This window comes from Pleurodeles waltl, chromosome 5 (genome assembly GCF_031143425.1).
Source record: "Pleurodeles waltl isolate 20211129_DDA chromosome 5, aPleWal1.hap1.20221129, whole genome shotgun sequence".
NCBI lineage: Eukaryota > Metazoa > Chordata > Amphibia > Caudata > Salamandridae > Pleurodeles > Pleurodeles waltl.
In genome coordinates this window covers 158,771,435-158,790,519 of record NC_090444.1, presented here as the reverse complement: position 1 = coordinate 158,790,519, position 19,085 = coordinate 158,771,435, and the positions used below count along the sequence as shown (strand labels likewise).

The 19,085-nt window shown below is 41.8% G+C and overlaps 1 protein-coding gene across 2 annotated transcripts in view; it reads left to right on the top strand.

Annotated features, from left to right (window-relative positions):
- The window catches only part of BROX (BRO1 domain and CAAX motif containing), a 193,596-nt gene that overhangs the window by 129,883 nt on the left and 44,628 nt on the right, over positions 1-19,085 (top strand). For both annotated transcript variants that reach the window (XM_069233848.1, XM_069233849.1), the window contains 3 exons: positions 3,195-3,300; positions 3,901-3,990; positions 9,602-9,687. In XM_069233848.1, coding sequence (XP_069089949.1) covers positions 3,195-3,300; positions 3,901-3,990; positions 9,602-9,687 — 282 coding nt within the window. The remainder of the gene's footprint in view (positions 1-3,194; positions 3,301-3,900; positions 3,991-9,601; positions 9,688-19,085) is intronic.

The window sequence follows — 19,085 nt, the reverse complement described above, 5'->3', positions numbered from 1 at the left end:
TTACTATGAATCCCTCTTTTTCCGTCTGTATGTGGAAGCCCCAAGTAACTTGTCAGGATCTGAAATGTCAAAGTGGTTTTCCCATTCTGTGTCTGTGGGATATGTGTCAGTACATAAATGCCCTGGTTCTTTCGCTGCTTGTTTCTCTCACCATCTCTCTTTTTTTCTCTAATGTTCATTTTTCTCTTTCTTTTCACAGTTCTTTCATTATTTTTTTCTCTTTATCTTTCGTTCGTTAGCTTCCTTCGCTTTTTTCTTTTGTCTCACACGTTTGCTCTATTTCTCCTCTTAGGTGTTTTCATTTCCTCACTCTTTCTTTCCCTTCTTTCATTTCTTTATAACCCATTCCTTCTTCCTTTTGTGTGTTGTATTCCTTTTGTTTCTCTTTTTCTATCCCAACCTCTTTCTCTCCTGAGTTCAGTTCTCAATGGAGCAACAGGTGCAGTGGCACCGGGGCCCAGAGACCTACAGACGTCACTCAACTCTAATTACTGCTCTATTTTCCTACCAAAATTCCAGACAACCATTTTCTTTTTCTTACTCCGGGTCCCATGACACCGTTACTACGCCTCTTGTCCTCTCCATCTTTACTCCTGACTTCCTCTTTCATTTCACCCTCCAATCCGTCCCAAATTATATTTTTGTTATGGTGTTTTGAGCATTGCACTCTAATGGCAAAAGTTTATTTCTGATAAAGATTTTATGATAAATGGATATGTTTTAAGATAGAGGAAGAAGGTAAATGGAAGTGCTTTAGTTAAATGCTGGTCCACTGGAATTTCATGTCAGGAAAAGATGAAATTATGAGGCAGGTTGACCAGTTTATGTGGCAAGAGAAGTTCAGTCATGAATTTACAATGGCAATAGTTCTAACTGAAGAAAATGCTAGACCTATTGCATTGCAAATGGCTGTTTTAAATATTGCAGCTCGTTTCCACTTAGAATCCGGGGCTGCCATGTTGGCAGGGCTGCTGTACCTCACAGGCCTCCATCCCTGCACTCGAAGGTACTCAGAAGGAGTCACAGACAGAATCCTGCCTCATCAGTATTAATATTAATTTATTGAATCAGAGTTTCTGCGATTCCTAATTAATGTCATTTTTGTACTGTGACAGATTATTACACACGGCACAGTACAAAAACATTATCAGCTCTTTTTTGAAGCTGCTCAAAAGTTGCAGGTGCATTGTGAGTTATGTAACCTTTACTCTGCGGATTTCACCACGCAAAATGCAGCAAAGTGCCACAAAGGTAAGTGATTCCCTGTGGATTTCACCTTGACCATGTGGCACATTACTCTGCAGGTAAAGATGCAGGTAGAGGTCAAGGGAAAGTTGGAGTCATTTAGGGGCAAGGGTTATTTTAGGATTTAAGGAGGGGGGCTAGAGGTATAGGGGCTATGGGTGAATTTAGGGTGAAGGGGTGGATAGTAGTAAAAGGGGAAGGGGTGGTTTTAGGGTTTCGGGAAGGATATAGTGGTAAAGGGATGTAAGGGTGAATTTAGGGCTTATGGGGTAGGTAGTAAAGGGAATATAGGTGGATTTAGGGTAATGGGGTGGGGTAGACTCTTGAGGTTAAGTTGTGGGTAGTGGTAAAGGAACGTAATGGTGATAGTGTTTTAGGGTGGGTAGAGCCCTTAAATGGCTGTTAAGAACCTAGGTGTGCATCTGGACCAATCCCTCACCATGAAAGAACATGTTTTTTACACTACTGGGATTTGTTTCTACATTCTGTGATTGTTGAGAAGGGTCTTTCAGCTCCTTCCACTCTCAGCATGGAAAATACTAGTTCAAGCTCTGTTATGAGGCGCTTGGACTATGAAATGCGATATTGGCTTCCATTAATCAGACTTTACTATCTAGACTACAGGTTGTGCAAATACTGCTGCGTGCCTTATCTGCAATCTCCCTGCGAGGACATCTTCTGCCCCTCTTACGTTCCCTGTATTGGCTGCCCATACGGAAGAGAATTTAAAAAAAAATTGTTGCATGGCTCACAAGTAGCTTATTTACTACTTATTGTCCAGTAAGAACCTTATGCCCCTGCGATAAAATGCTGCTCACTATCCTGCGGAAGAAAAAGTCTCGATCTGGGGTCAGATCCTTATCATATCTGGCCCCCTTTTACAGGAATGCTTATCCTTTACATATTCACCAGTGCTCAGATCATACCAAATTTAGGAAACTACTTAAAACGGTACTATTTTAATTCTTTGTCACTGCTCTGTATCCATAGCCTGTAGTCTGTATGGCACCTCTGCAGAGATACCCCTCAGGGGGTGATTCACGCGCAATATAAGCTAAATTAACATAACATATCACAATGGCAAAGTTTAACTCTTCTCTCAACTTGAGTTTAAAGCTCAGTAGATAAGAGATGACACTAATTCCCGTACAGATACAAGATGTATTTTTTTTTTTATTTTGAAGCTTTCTAAGGCAGTAAATTGCTAAGCTTTGAAGGTTCAGAAATTCTTTATAACTTCCAAGTTCTTATGCACTTTGGTAATTCAGATGTGGTTTTGTTCCTGTATTATTGTCATTGTGGGAAAATATCTTAATTTGATTTATGGTTATCCAGTTGTAACTGTCTGTAGCAGTATCACCTTGCAGACGTAGGGGTTGCCCCTGGCTTTGTGTAGCACGTAACCTTAATTCTGTATGGCAAAAAATGGTCTAGAGCTCAACCTGGAGAAAGAAACATTCCAGCCAAAGAGTTTGGTCATCTCTTAAGGCAGTTTGCTCAAAAAGGCCAAAAGGTGTTACCCTGAATCCAACATTATTTGAGAGCAATATTTCTTTTTGCAGAGCATCATTATATCAGATTCACTAAACTAGTTGACTTTCAAAATTCAATTTATCACAACATCTTTCCCTCGTCCTCCAGCATTGGTGCATTTGATACTTCTTTTTCTGAAGCCTTTTCATAAATGCTGAATTTCCAATATGCTTGTTGTTTGTGGTTCCAGTTGTAGACCTAACGCATCCACCCCCCACACTACATTTACTCGTAAACTCTCAGTATAAAACAGGGGAAGGTTGTACTTTTGTTAAATAGTTTCAGACATGCAAATAATGTGAACATTTGATTTCTAGGAGATTATTTGGGGGCTACAAGTGGAGTGTTAGAAACACGTTTCATGAACAACTTTTTTTACATTTTTAATTTTTTAATCTGTATTCGTTTTGTCCTAGGAAAGTCACATCCCAAAACTTCTCACACCAGTAGAAAAGGGACGTGATTTGGAAGCCCGAGTGATTGATGCCTACATTGTCCAATGCCAGGCTGAAGGTCAAGAAGGTACTTTATTAATTACCTTTTAATTGTTCTACCTTGTCCTGATACCCTTCTGCAGTTTTTGTTCTATTTAGGAGTGCATTCACCACACTACAGTAATGCACATTTCCACACTGATGGTCCTAGACCATCTGAGCCAGTGTCGACCATTGTCCATGTAATCCAAGCACTTATCTCAAACAAGAATTTAATTCAGCTAATTTAACAGCTACAGTGTTGAAAGTGTGTATTGTGCTTTCTCTCTAAGATTAGCTGCAGTGTGGGGAGTTCATGTTGTAGCCAAATGCTACCAAATTAGTACAGATGTATTCTTATTTTAGAAGCCTGGTACCTTGGAGTTGTGTTTGAAAGAACTAGATATGATATTTAGTTCAAGCACCAATAAGAATGTTTGCAGTGTTCTTGTTGTTTAGTATCTGTATTTCAGCCTATCTGACTTTGTAAAGACAATGTTAAATGAAAGATTTGTACAAATATACTAGATCTTTTTAAAGTTACTTTGTGTTAGACATTAATCCAGTTTTTTTGTAATATGAAGTAATAGGTGTATGCTGATGAGCTGCGCTTCTAAGGTTAAAATGTTTTTCAATCTAAATTTTATAGTGACAATTGCAAGGGCAATTGAATTGAAGCACAATCCTGGTCTCATAGCTGCTCTCGCGTATGAAACAGCAAATTTCTATGAAAATGTTGGTAAGTACGCCCCTTAAAACATGTAACATTGTGACTAACAACATTTCATATATGACATTTTGTCTAATTATTTGATACCAAACGCTTGAAGAATGTGGATGCCAGATTGATTTTCTTTGTAATCTGTATTTTCACTTTTCCTTAATACATTACAAAGTACATTTAAAAAAGATAACGCCAAAACTGAGAACAAAAGACCATCAGAGCAAGCATTTACATTTAGTAAATATAGTTGCGTGAAATCATGAGTGTGTTCATGAAGATGCAGCATTAGAAGTGGAATGTAGCAGACTGTCATCCTTTTAGCAAGCCACAAACTATCTCCCATGTCATTCAGATAATATAATTAATTCCCTCGTCATCAATTCAGATGAGTCACTGTTGATTTCTAGTTGCATCAAGGCAGTGGCATAGTGCCACATATTTAATCCAAGACAAGTAATTCAGTGGTGGCCTTCTCATCCACCCAAGCTCAATAACCTTATGATCTTTCTCCACCTGAAGTCAGTTATTTGTGTTACCCTCCCCCAATACTCTCTCGCTCCTCCTTAGTCTTCCAGACAAGACTTTCAGAAAAGCAATGCTATCTACAATCTCAACACTAGCCACTCACATCCTTCCACCATTTTCAATATCCCTTATGCTAACTACCTCCAAATTGGGAATTGCGGGGGCATTTGATACACATAAAATGATCAGTGTTGACTGCAGAATGGAAACTTTCTCCCTTTCATAATCCATATACTTGGGCAAATTCTTAACCATGTTCTTGGTCAATCACTGTAGATCAGTGATGCTGTATTTATGGCCAAAATGTACTGGAGAGCCAAGACTCTAAAGTTTCACCTGTTGGTATTGATTCATTGTCCACATAAGTGGAAAATGAACCAGCAGATACTTCAGAAGGTTTCACTGATTTAGCACCGTTTCTGCATGAACCACGCTCACAAACACACCTGGGTATCTCCTCACCGATATCTGGCCACCAACAAAATAGACAGATTTCTTCTCTTGGTACCTGACATCTCTAAATACCCTTCTTGAAACTGTTAAATAATTATTTTTCAAAACCAAAAGAAGGCTTAATTCTCTCACCTGTACCGAAATACCACACATTTAAATGCCAGTTCCTTCAAATGTCCTTGTAAGTTGCACTCATGAGGCCAACTAAGCTTGAGGTTTCATCGCTTTGCAGTATTGCATGTATAAAAATGAATCCTCTTCCATAATTGCTTTATACTGCTCAGATGCTACCCATTTCACTTACCCCAGAAAACACTAGATGAGATTCAAAAGAAGTTACTGGCTACATAAGTTTCATATCCTTCCCTAATGTCACCCGTATTGTTCACTCTAGAATTTCACACCTGGTCTGTTAGATGTAGGGTTTATATGCTGTGTCCCTGTTATCTGGTTATAGGAAAGCAATTAACAGTTGACAACCTTTTCAAGGAAAAATTTGAGTTGCCCTTTTCTGATGGTTTTCAACTGGATCTGTTATACTGGGAACCTGCTGAGATGGTTACAGAGAAGACAGCAAGGTACAAGATGCATTGGTCACACAGTGTCAGACTACCAAATGTATATCTAAACTGTATGCTCGATTGGGGAAAAAAAACCAAAAACATTTACCAAGCAAACTCTTATTCATTTTCGAGACGCAGTTGGACCATACAACATTTGAAGATGTCTGGATCATATTGTGGTTAAGATCAGCAAAGACCTCCAATTGCTCCTAGTACAAAGAGAATGCTTATAAGATACTTGTTAGATATTATTATGCTCCAGTTAGACTAAAATCTGTGTTTAAGACTAAAGTGTTGGAATGGGTGCTATGTAGCTGGCACAGTGTTACTCATGTGGTGATCTTGTCCTCGTATAACAATGTATTGGAAAGAATCCCTGCTGGATATAAAATAAATAACAAATATAGAACTAAAATTGATCTTTTGGTGCTTCTCTTGGGGGTACGAGTAAGGAATGTTTACATCTTCTCACTTCGAACCCCAAGAGATTACTATCCCATATGCTGCTACCTGCAGATTTGGTCATAGTTTACTAGTTTCCTGGGTGCCTGATCAGCCTGTGGCAAGGTCGGACTGGGGCAGAAAAAAGGCTAGGGCTTCAAAATAAAAGTGCCCCCTATTAGTCACTTTGAAAGCTAAAACAATCACCCTTGTTTGCAAACTGGGGCGGCGTAGACCTTGTTAAGGTACTCAAAGTGTTTTTCTAGGTATAGAAGACTGCATGGATTAGAGATAGCTGCAGTCAGTGTTAGCAGTTAGGGAAATCAATAGTGAAAACCAAGCCCAGCGACCAGAACACCGGCCACACTCTGACCTGTCAGACCACCCCATTGGGTACTGCCTGATTGCCCGATAGGCCAGTCTGACTCTGCTCTGTGGTGGTCAAAATTTTCGAGTATATACACTTTGGAGAGATTGACTACAATAGAAAAGGATACAATGGGGCAAAAATGTGGTGTCGGTTCGTCTCTGATGCAAAGTGGTGGTGACGGTGAGTAGGTGTGATGATGACCCACAGGCAAGCACAGTGACACAGTTCTGCATCACCGTTAGTTCTGAAGCCACATGCAGCGGGATCTGACTCATCAACAGGAATGCATGTGTTGGGAGGCCGTTGCAACCCGAACATATAGATTTGAAGATATATACACACAGTTGATTCACCATTGTTTATCTTTTACCCTTTGATGCTGTTGCCACAAGTTTGCTGTTGGCAAATTCGTAACCATGTTCTCAATCACCGTAGATCCATGATGCTCTATTTATATCCAAAATGTACCAAACAACCAAGACTCTGTGAAGTTTCAGCCATTGGTGGTGATTCATTGTCTTGTCTCTTGCACAGGAGTTGCCAAAGATATACTGTGTGGAACATGACACCATAAGTGGAATTCTTCTGGATTATTTAGGCCTCCTGGCTGCATCTCATAACACTGATCTCTCAACACTTTCAGATGGACTGTAGAATTCCTACCACCACATTCTCTGTGACATACGTATTGCTACCAGGAATAATAGGGATCACAGATAAATGTACCTGTGACTGAACCCCCAACCCTCTTTTCCCCACCCCCACCCATGAATGTGCCATATCCTTCTTAATGACACTTGAGCCCAAGGCAATACACATTTGCATACTTCTGTCAGCATAAAAGACTTCAAAAATACCTAACAATAGCAATTTGGCAATAAGGGCAAATCTCTACAGAAGTACCCTTAAGTTTATATTCCCCCACTCCAGTACAGAAAGTTTGAATCACTGTACAGTCCCAAACTTGGGGCAGGAAATCCCTTTTCTAGTCTTTGCTCCACAGCTGAAGAAAGGGGTGCATGCCTCCTTTTTGGTATGCCACATGTGGATCCTCAGAAAGTAAACTTTATGCAGGTTGTTGAACTGTGCAAAAAGGAAAGATGGCAGTCTCCCTTAGTGCCTTTAGTGGTTTCTTTCAATACTCGTCCACCAACTCCCAAATTTCTGAATCCCATTTTGCATACACTTTTCCTCTGTCATCTGAGGAATAAATGTCTAAATTGTGAGAGAGTTTTTTCTTTCATCCTGGGGCCTTAAGTGTGGTTCTCTGCTTGGTGTTTTGAGTCAAGGAGTGCCTGGGAGGAATGACTGGAGGTACCCTTGCACCGGAAGGCTGCATTTGAAATTCTGCCTGTCCATCCAAGCCTTGATAGGCATTGTATGGTCCAAGTGCACAATGTCCCCTAACTTGGAGACACCAATAGTCCACTACCATAGGGACATTCATTTTGTTAGACTACCCAGTTTTAGTAAGAGCTTCTTGCCTGGCACAATACACTGTAAGTTACGTGAGGAAGTTATTACAGGACCCATCCATAAATCAGTTTTTGAGTTAGATATCTTTGTTGTACATTGCACCTTTTCATCAAGAAATTGACATATATTCCAGAACATATTGGGGTGGTTGTTTGCTGAGCCTTCCACATACCATAGCCTTGTTTTTGATGCAAAAAACTGTCATAGTTCATAATTCCAGCTATGTGATATATCAGTTGTGCTTTTTGTATCCAACAAAATGTTATTGATTTTCAGTTGTTTGAGCTTCAATTGTATATTTTAGGTGGCCTTCTATATTATAAAGTGGACAAAGAATCAAGTACAATGGTATTTCACTCATCCGCCTGCTGGAGGTTATAGAGGGCTCCAACCCACATACCTAATTTGAATAATTTATTTTCCCTGTGTCCCTATTGGCAAGTCCAGATGAAATAGGTTCCTCCTATTTTGGCAAAAAAATGTGCATAAACATGGCTTCTTTCATTTCATATTCTTAGCTTCTTGAGAATATTGTGTGCCTGAGGAAGCAAAAGAAAATGGCTCCTAAACCTGTTAATGTTAGAACGTAGTAGTTTGCTTACAACTAAGTAAACTAAGTGCAACTCTTGTTTTTAGTTCTTCCCTATGAGGCATTATATAGCTGTCTGTAGGCAAAACTTTACTGTAGGCTTAAAACCCACCCTTTGCTTTCCATTGTTTGGCTTTAGTCTCACTCTCATTTGCTTGCTTCTTATTTGAGAGCTTCCCTTCTACTTGTGTTTGTTCCACTCCCAGAGTATAGCCTCTTTACCATTCTTTTGATTGGCTGATCTGTATCCTTCCACTGCTCACAATCATGAAAGTACTTTTTCCTTTTTCTTTCAGCACTCCATGAGAGTGCATGTGTTTCCTTGATCTCTTCCTCAAGTGCTGCTCCCCCACACCCTGAAATCACTACCTCACCCCATGTTCTGTGTGTTGCACTCTCCTATGTGCCCATCACTTTGTTGATTGATTTTCCCCCATACTATATGTTTAGGTATTTTTCTATATTTTTTTGTTTATTCCTAAGGGCCCCTCTGTTCCATTTTTGGCCATTCACGATTTCCCCTTCGACTTCTCATCCCACCTGTTCCTGCCCACCCATTTCGCTGTTACGAGCAGGTTTGTTTTAAATGTACAGTTTTTGGAGTGCCTGACAAGGAATGTTTTCCTGTATTGTTTAATCATATATGCATGAGAAGCTGTGCCTAAGAGCATCTCCAAGAAAAAAAAATGTCCCGTCTGTTCCTGTTGGAGTTTTGTAATTTACTGAATGCCTAAGGTTTCCTCCAACAGTTTACCCTTTACTTACAGTTGTTAACATTTTAGGTGGAGCTAAATACTTATTTCTTTAGTTTCATAGTGTTCATTATTGCATTTTGAGTTGTATATCCCTTTTACTGCCATGATAGTTGTTTATACAATAAAATGTGTTGTGATACATTGATACCCTAGCTGTGAAATTGATCATGTACAGTTTGTGTTTTCTGGGGCATTTGGGTTTGCTGTGGTGCTCTTTTGCCTGTGAATCCTAACATAATCATATCCACACAGATACAACCCATAAACACTATTTCACTGGTTTCTAATTTTTGTGTTTTCAGAGAACAGGATCTCTGTTATCTTACTATCTATGGTTTGACTGTTTCCTTACCGTTAGATCATGAGGATTGAAATTGCAGTCCAAAAAGAGACATGTATGTGCTTATTAAAATAATAAATGTTTGTGTTTATAATTGTGCTTATCTCGTTGTAGATCATACGTTGTCCAGTTTGGACCCAGTCTATATTGCCAAGTGGAGAAAGTATATACAGTTGAAAATATGCTTCTACAGGGCCTACGTGAGTGTTTTATGGAGTGGAAGCTGCTCAGTGTTATTACACATATTTTTCCCTAACCTTTGTTTTGGGGGGGGAGGGAGGGGTAAATACTGAGCATGACTGATGGGAAGAACAAACCAGGCATACATGGTTCTCGTTTGATATTTACAATCGCCCAGCATCATTTGCTGTTCCCTCCAGTTCAGTGCTGAATGAGTGGGACTGCAAGAACGAGTGGTATACGAGAACAGTATTTTGGCGCACAATGCATTTGTTATATGAACTTTAAAGATGAGGAGATAAACCTCACCATCGCCACCTGGCAAGTCACTATGTGGCAGCTGTTCTTTGTTGATTGGTAGGGACATAAGCCCATGCCACCACCAGCCTTAGAGGGTCATCTGTGCTTTTTACTATTTCTGCTTTTCAGTGTCGTCGTAGCCTCCCACGTTTTTTTCCACATGGGTGCTTTTAGCCCTGGCCACAGATTCACAAGGCAAGATTACTTTGTGCCTCCGAAGTCAGATTTAAGGGGCCAGATGTATCATACATTTTGGTAATCGCAAACGGCCCAATCGCCAAAATGCATTTTGGTATGTATGAGTCCCAATTTGCGATTGGGTAACCAAATCGCATATTGGAATTGTGACTACATACCAATTCGGTATTAGGAAGGGGCGTGTCAAGGTGTCCCTTCTCAATACCGAATCGCAGAGGTATGTAGGAATGTTTTGTGACGAAAATGCAGTTGCAAAACATTCATATTTTACCACCTACTTCAAGTAGGTTGTAACCCATTCGCAAACGAAATGTGAAAACATTTTTTAAGAGCAGGCAGTGGTCCCAGGGACCACTGCCTACCCTTAAAAATGAAAAGAAAACTTTTCATTTTTCTTTTTTAACCGCTTCCTGTTTTCCTTTAGGGAAAACGGGACGGGCTGCTCTTAAAAAAAAAAAAAAAAATGATTGCTTTATTTAAAAGCAATCACAGACATGGTGGTCTGCTGAGCCCAGCAGGCCACCATCCCTGTGATTGTAGCCATTCACAATGGGTCGCAAATTGCGACCTAACTCATGAGCAATAATGAGGTCGGTCGATTTGCGAACCGTTGGGATTTGCTAAATGAAACTCCTGGAGTTTCATACATTCAAATAGTGATTACCTACTTGAGAACTGCAAAAAATAACAATTAGGTCATCACTATTGGGAAAAGTGCTACATCTGGCCCAATAGTGTTTCAGTTTCCACTGAAACTCTACCAAATTCCTATCTCTCTAAGCACTGATACCTCTACACACCAACCACATCTGTGGACTGGTGTAGGCAACTGCTCGTTTTGAGTGAGGACCTTATCTTTTGCTTTGCAAGGAATTCATAACAGTGATAATGAAAGGAGAGAAAAGTGAGAAAAGTTACATTTGATATAATATCCTCTGAAATATACTATGCACCATCTAAATCAAGGATTCTCCCGTTGAGTTACAGTTAGTGATGGCCCTCTATATCCCTTAATGGATTTAACACCCTTGCAAATATGTATATATTTAGTGCATAAATTTCCTTTAGCCACCAAAATCTAGGAATCTGAGGAACAAGGCCTTTCCGCACAAATGCATATATATATATATATATATATATATATATATATATATATATATATATATATATATATATATATATATATATATATATATATCGATGGCATGTGTAGCTGGCTGCAGATTCACATGCTTTGCACATCCCGCCATCTAGTGTTGGGCTCGGAGTGTTACAAGTTGTTTTTCTTCGAAGAAGTCTTTCGAGTCACGAGATCGAGGGACTCCTCCCCTTTCGGCTCCATTGCGCATGGGCGTCGACTCCATCTTAGATTGTTTTTTTTCCGCCATCGGGTTCGGACGTGTTCCTTTTCGCTCCGTGTTTCGGTTCGGAAAGTTAGTTAGAATCTCAGAAAATTCAACGGTATTGTTTGCGTTCGGTATCTGGTTAGTTACTACAGATCGACACTGACTTTTGAAGAGCTCCGGTGGCCCTTTGGGTTTTTTTCGATCCCCCGTTGGGGCCTGGTCGACCCGGCCACGTGTCTCTTCAAGGCTGATGGAATGGACCCCATTCTGCTTCTGCCCAAAATGTCACAACAAGTATCCGTATACAGATCAGCACCTGGTCTGTAACTTGTGTTTGTCTCCAGAACACAAAGAAGATACTTGTGAAGCTTGTCGAGCGTTTCGGTCGAGGAAGACATTAAGAGACCGAAGAGCGAGAAGACTGCAAATGGCGTCAGCGCCGACAGGACAAAGGCATTTGGAGGAGGAAGAGGAAAGCTTCTCCATCCAGGAGTAGGACTCGGACGAGCTCGATCCCTAAGAAACGCCGAAAACCATGAGTAAGACGTCGAAACATAAAACTCACGAGAAGACCACAAAAGCCCAGGGGACGCCACCGCCAACAGGCCATGGTTTAACCCGTAAAATAGGTGACCGATCATTGGCACCGAAAAAGGGCACGCTTGTGTCGAAGTCATCCGACTCCGGTCAAGATACCGGCTCACAGCAATCTCGAGCCCGAGACAGCGGCTCCGAGCAAGTTCGGCACCGAGACAGCGGCACCGAAATGGGTCGGCACCGAGAGATCACGACGCCGAAAATAAAGAAAGTGTTGTAATCCCACTGCTCAAACAACAAGACTACATGACAACACTAGACCTAAAGGATGCATATTTCCATATACCAATACATCCTTCACACAGAAAGTACCTAAGATTTGTATTCCAAGGGGTACATTACCAATTCAAGGTGTTGCCATTCGGAATAACAACTGCACCAAGAGTTTTTACAAAATGCCTGGAAGTAGTAGCTGCGCATATCAGAAGGCAGCAAATACATGTGTTCCCGTACCTAGACGATTGGTTAATCAAAACCAACACATTAGAACGGTGTTTACAACACACAAAGTACGTCATAGAAACCCTACACAAACTAGGTTTCTCAATCAACTACACAAAGTCACACCTTCAGCCGTGTCAAACACAGCAATACTTAGGGGCAACAATCGACACAGCAAAAGCGATTGCCACTCCAAGTCCACAAAGAGTACAAGCCTTTCACAATGTAATACAGGTCACGTATCCAAACCAAAGAATACAAGTCAAAATAGTAATGAAACTCCTAGGCATGATGTCCTCATGCATAGCCATTGTCCCAAACGCAAGATTGCACATGCGGCCCTTACAACAGTGCCTAGCATCACAATGGTCACAAGCACAGGGTCAACTTCTATATCTAGTGTTGATAGACCGCCAAACATACACCTCGCTTCAATGGTGGAACAATATAAATGTAAACCAAGGCCGGCCTTTTCAAAGACCCAGTGCCTCAATACGTAATAACTACAGATGCCTCCATGATAGGGTGGGGAGCACACCTCAATCAACACAGCATTCAGGGACAATGGGACTCTCGGCAAAAACAGTTTCACATAAATCACTTAGAACTATTGGCAGTATTTCTAGCGTTAAAAGCATTTCAACCAATAATAAGCCACAAACACTTTCTTGTCAAAACAGACAACATGACAACAATGTATTACCTAAACAAACAGGGAGGAACACACTCAACACAGTTGTGTCTCCTGACACAGAAAATATGGCATTGGGCGATACACAACCACATTCGCCTAATAGCACAGTTCATTCCAGGGATACAGAATCAATTAGCAGACAATCTCTCTCAGGATCACCAACAAATCCACGAATGGGAGATTCATCCCCAAGTACTACACAATTACTTCCAAAATTGGGGAACACCACAAATAGACCTGTTTGCAACAAAAGAAAATGCAAAATGCCAAAACTTCGCATCCAGGTACCCACAAGATCAGTCTCTGGGCAATACGTTATGGATGAGTTGGTCAGGGATATTTGCATACGCTTTTCCCCCCTCCCACTACTTACATATCTAGTAAACAAGTTGAGTCAAAACAAACTCAAACTCATACTCATAGCGCCAACTTGGGCAAGACAACCGTGGTATACAACACTACTAGACCTCTCAGTAGTGCCTCATATCAAACTACCAAACAGACCAGATCTATTAACTCAACACAATCAACAGATCAGACACCCCAATCCAGCATCGCTGAATCTAGCAATTTGGCTCCTGAAGTCTTAGGGTTCGGACACTTAGACCTTACACAGGAATGTATGGAAGTCATAAAACAAGCTAGAAAACCAACCACTAGACATTGCTATGCAAATAAGTGGAAAAGGTTTGTTTATTATTGCCATAATAATCAAATTCAACCCTTACACGCATCTGCTAAAGACATCGTAAGCTACTTGCTACATTTGCAAAAGTCAAAACTAGCATTTTCATCCGTTAAGATACATCTTACCGCAATCTCAGCTTACCTGCAAATTACCCACTCATCTTCACTGTTTAGGATACCAGTCATAAAAGCATTTATGGAGGGCCTAAAAAGAATTATACCACCAAGAACACCACCAGTTCCTTCATGGAACCTCAACATTGTCTAAACACGACTCATGGGGCCACCGTTTGAGCCCATGCACTCATGTGAAATGCAATATTTAACATGGAAAGTTGCATTTCTAAGAAGAGTCAGTGAAATCCAAGCATTTACCATACAAGAACCATTTATTCAAATACACAAGCATAAAGTAGTTCTATGGACAAATCCTAAATTTTTACCAAAAGTCATATCACTGTTCCACTTGAATCAAACAGTAGAACTACCAGTGTTCTTCCCACAGCCAGACTCTGTAGCTGAGAGAGCACTACATACATTAGACATCAAAAGAGCATTAATGTACTACAGTGACAGAACAAAACAAATTCGGAAAACAAAACAATTATTTGTTGCTTTCCAAAAACCTCATACAGGAAATCCAATTTCTAAACAAGGCATTACTAGATGGATAGTTAAATGCATTCAAACCTGTTATCTTAAAGCAAAAAGAGAACTGCCTATTACACCCAGGGCACACTCAACTAGAAAGAAAGGTGCTACCATGGCCTTTCTAAGAAACATTCCAATGACTGAAATATGTAAGGCAGCCACATGGTCTACGCCTCATACGTTTACCAAGCACTACTACGTGGATGTGTTAACAGCACAACAAGCCACAGTAGGACAAGTAGTACTACGAACTTTGTTTCAAACAACTTCAACTCCTACAGGCTGAACCACCGCTTTTGGGGAGATAACTGCTTACTAGTCTATGCAAAGCATGTGTATCTGCAGCTACACATGCCATCGAACGGAAAATGTCACTTACCCAGTGTACATCTGTTCGTGGCATGGGACGCGACGCTGCAGATTCACATGCGCCCACCCGCCTCCCCGGGAGCCTGTAGCCGTTTCGAAGTTGATCTTGAACATTTGTAAATTTGTAAATATAGCACTTTAAATTACATTATGTACATACATGTTTACTCCATTGCATGGGCACTATTACTATAATACACAACTCCTACCTCACCCTCTGCGGGGAAAACAATCTAAGATGGAGTCGACACCCATGCGCAATGGAGCCGAAAGGGGAGGAGTCCCTCGATCTCGTGACTCGAAAGACTTCTTCGAAGAAAAACAACTTGTAACACTCAGAGCCCAACACTAGATGGCGGGATGTGCAAAGCATGTGAATCTGCAGCGTCCCATGCCACGAACAGATGTACACTGGGTAAGTGACATTTTCCGTTCGATGGCATGTGTAGCTGCCGATACACGCTCAGAGTGTTACAAGTTGTTTTTCTTCGAAGAAGTCTTTTCGAGTCACTGGACCAAGTGACTCCTCCTTTTCGGCTCCATTGCGTATGGCCATCGACTCCATCTTAGATTGTTTTCTTTCTGCCATCGGGTTCGGACGTGTTTCTTTTCACTCCGTTTGTTCGAGTCGGAAAAGTACTACAAACTCTCTAAATTCGTCGGTATTGTTTTCAATCGCGTACCATCTATCATTGACACTTCGGTACCGGCGGATACAGATCTCTACTTGCCCTTCGGGGCACCCGCGCCCAACTCTGGCCTGGTCGGCCTGACCAAAGTCTTATCGAAGCCTCATGGACCAGACCCCATTTAGTTTCTGCCCTCGGTGCCACGCCAAGTTCCCTTACACGGACCAACATCTAGTCTGTAACCTGTGTCTATCTCTAGACCACCGAGAGTACACTTGCGAGGCCTGCAGATCCTTCCGCTCGAAAAAGACTCTACGAGACCGAAGAGCGCAAAGGATAGAAATGGCGTTGAGAAGCACTGAACGCCTCAACGCAGAAGAGGAGGCAATGATCCACACCACAGTCTCCAGGGGTCCGACTCAGAGTACGGGTCCGACAAGGACAGACCAATAACAGCGGGCCAGCACATGAGTACGCTTGCCCCGACCCAGTCCAAGTCCAAACACAAGGCCTCTGGGACGCCCCTGCCAGAAGGCCATTGCTCCACCTGTAAAAAAAACTACCGGTGACCAAGCAACATCTTCGGCGCCGAGAAAAGCCACACCAACGAAGCCTTCAGACTCGAGCCAAAGCACAGGCTCCGAAATCCTCAAGCACCGACCCATCGAGTCAAAGTCCTGAAAATCCCTCTCGAAGCCGAGGCCAACGACTACTTCAGGCCTTTCGATCCCGAGGAAACCGGCTTCGGAGCCGAAAAGACACACATATACAGAGGAGCATGGACTTTCCAAGCAATTGAAAGAAAGCCATAGATTTGTGAAAGAACATCCGCAAATGGAGGAATTTGATGAAAAACCGTCCAGAATCCAAATTCATAAAGACACTGGCAAAATCCTCACTGCACCTTCTCTAGAAACAAAGAGGAAGCTGGCCTTTCAAGGACATTTGGACACTGACCAGCCACCGGCTACAGTGCCAAAACCAAGACAAAAATCTCCGCCTCCTCAGTTCTCACCTCACCAGTCTCCTCCTCATTCTCCTCAACTAACTGTCTCTCCACCTATTACCCCCACTGCACAGTCTCCAGTACACTCTGCACAGTCACACCAGGATGAGACCGACCCATGGGACCTTTATGAAGATCCCATTTCTGACAATAGTCCAGAGTGCTCTTCGTCAAAACCATCATCCCCAGAAGATAGCACCTCATACATGCAGGTTCTAGCTAGGGCAGCGTCATATCATAATGTAGCCATGCACACACAACCTCTTGAGGATGATTTTTTATTTAATACGTTGTCCTCAACTCACGCCACCTACCAGAGTCTACCCATGCTTCCTGGCATGTTACAACATGCACATCAAATCTTTCAGGAACCAGTTAAAGCAAGAGCAATCACTCCTAGGGTAGAAAAGAAATATAAGCTGCCTCCTTCAGACCCAGCTTTTATTACCCAAAAGCTACCCCCAGATTCCGTAGTGGTCAGTGCAGCAAGGAAGAGAGCTAACTCCCAGTCGTCTGGGGATGCACCGCCACCAGATAAAGAAAGTAAAAAATGTGATGCTGTTGGTAAGAGAGTAGTATCACAAGCAGCTATCAATGGGGTATAGCCAATTCCCAAGCGCTAATGGCCAGATACGACAGGGCCCACTGGGACGAGATGAAAGACATTATCCAGCATCTCCCCAAAGATCAACAGAAAAGAGCCCAGCAAATAGTCGAGGAGGGGCAGGCAATTACCAATAATCAGATCAGGTCAGCGTTAGACTCCGCAGACACAGCCGCAAGAACTAATAATACAGCTGTCACCATTAGATGACACGCGTGGCTTAGGTCGTCAGGCTTTAACCCTGAAATACAGCAGACTGTTCGTAACATGCCTTTTAACGAACACCAACTGTTTGGCACTCGGGTTGATACAGCTATAAAGAAAATGAAAAAGGACGCCGACACTGCCAAATCTATGGGGGGGGGGCCTTACTCAACTCAATACAGAGGCTCATTTCGAAAGCCTCAATATAGGGGAGGCTTTAGACCCCAAACATCTGAGCCATCTACCTCACAATCCGAACCCTCTTACCAGACACAATACCAAAAAGGGGGGGTTTCGGGGAACCTAAAGAGGACAATTTCCCAGAACTAGAGGAAAATATCAGCCCTCAAAGCAAACCATACACACACCAAACAGTGACTTGATCCACATCTTCCCTCACCACACTTCCCCTGTGGGAGGAAGACTGCAAAAGTTCCACAAACACTGGTTATACCCATCACAAAAGACAATTGGGTCTTATCTTTTATCCAACTTGGTTACTACATAGAGTTCGCACAAACTCCTCCAGATATACCTCCAAAACTACACAAACTCTCCTCCCAACACATTTCAATGGTGCAAACTGAGTAATAGTGACTGTACCTCTAACAAGCCAAAGAGCTTGTACCACATTATCAAAGAGGAACGAACAGGGGTTTACTCCCAATTTCGTCATTCCCAAAAAATACAGAACATTGAGCCCAATACTAGATCTCAGAACTCTCAGTCTTTACATACTATCAGAACACTTTCACATGGTAACACTACAGGATGTAGTCCCATTGTTACAATAACAAGATTTTATGGCAACACTGGATCTAAAAGATGCGTATTTTCACATACCCATCCATACAGCGCACAGAAAATATCTCAGATTTATAATACAAGGAAAACATTACCAGTTCAAAGTGTTACCTTTCGGGATAACAATAGCTCCCAGGGTATTTACAAAATGCCTTGCCGTAGTCGCAGCCTACATAAGAAGACAACATATCCATGTCTTTCCATATCTCGACGACTGGCTAATAAAAGCCAACACTCAAACACAGTGCCAATACCATACTCGTTATGTAATAAACACCCTACACACACTAGGGTTCTCAATAAACTACCAAAAATCTCACTTACAACCAGCGCAGGCTCAACAGTATTTAGGAGCCACATTAAACACTCAAACAGCACTTGCAAGCCCAATTCCACAAAGGGTACAATCATTCCACAACCTATTACCACGAATCCAGCCAAACCAACAGTACACAGTCACATTTGTCATGAAACTGTTGGGCATGATGGCATCATGCATCGCCATTGTCCCAAATGCAAGACTAAACATGCGGCCCTTACAACAGTGCCTTGCAAGACCATGGTCACAGGCACATGGTCAATTTCAAGACCTAGTGTTGATAGACCGCCAAACACATATCTCGCTTCAGTGGTGGAATTCCACAAATTTAAACAAAGGGCGGCCTGTGCCTCACGCCATTCTTACAATAGATGCATCAATGATTGGATAGGGAGCACACCTCAACAATCACAACATTCAGGGACAATGGGACTGCAAACACAAACAACTTCACATAAATCACTTAGAATTGCTATCTGTATTCCTAGCACTAAAAGCCTTTCAACTTCTTCTCGTTCACAAACACATTCTCATCAAAACAGACAATATGACAACAATGTACTACCTGA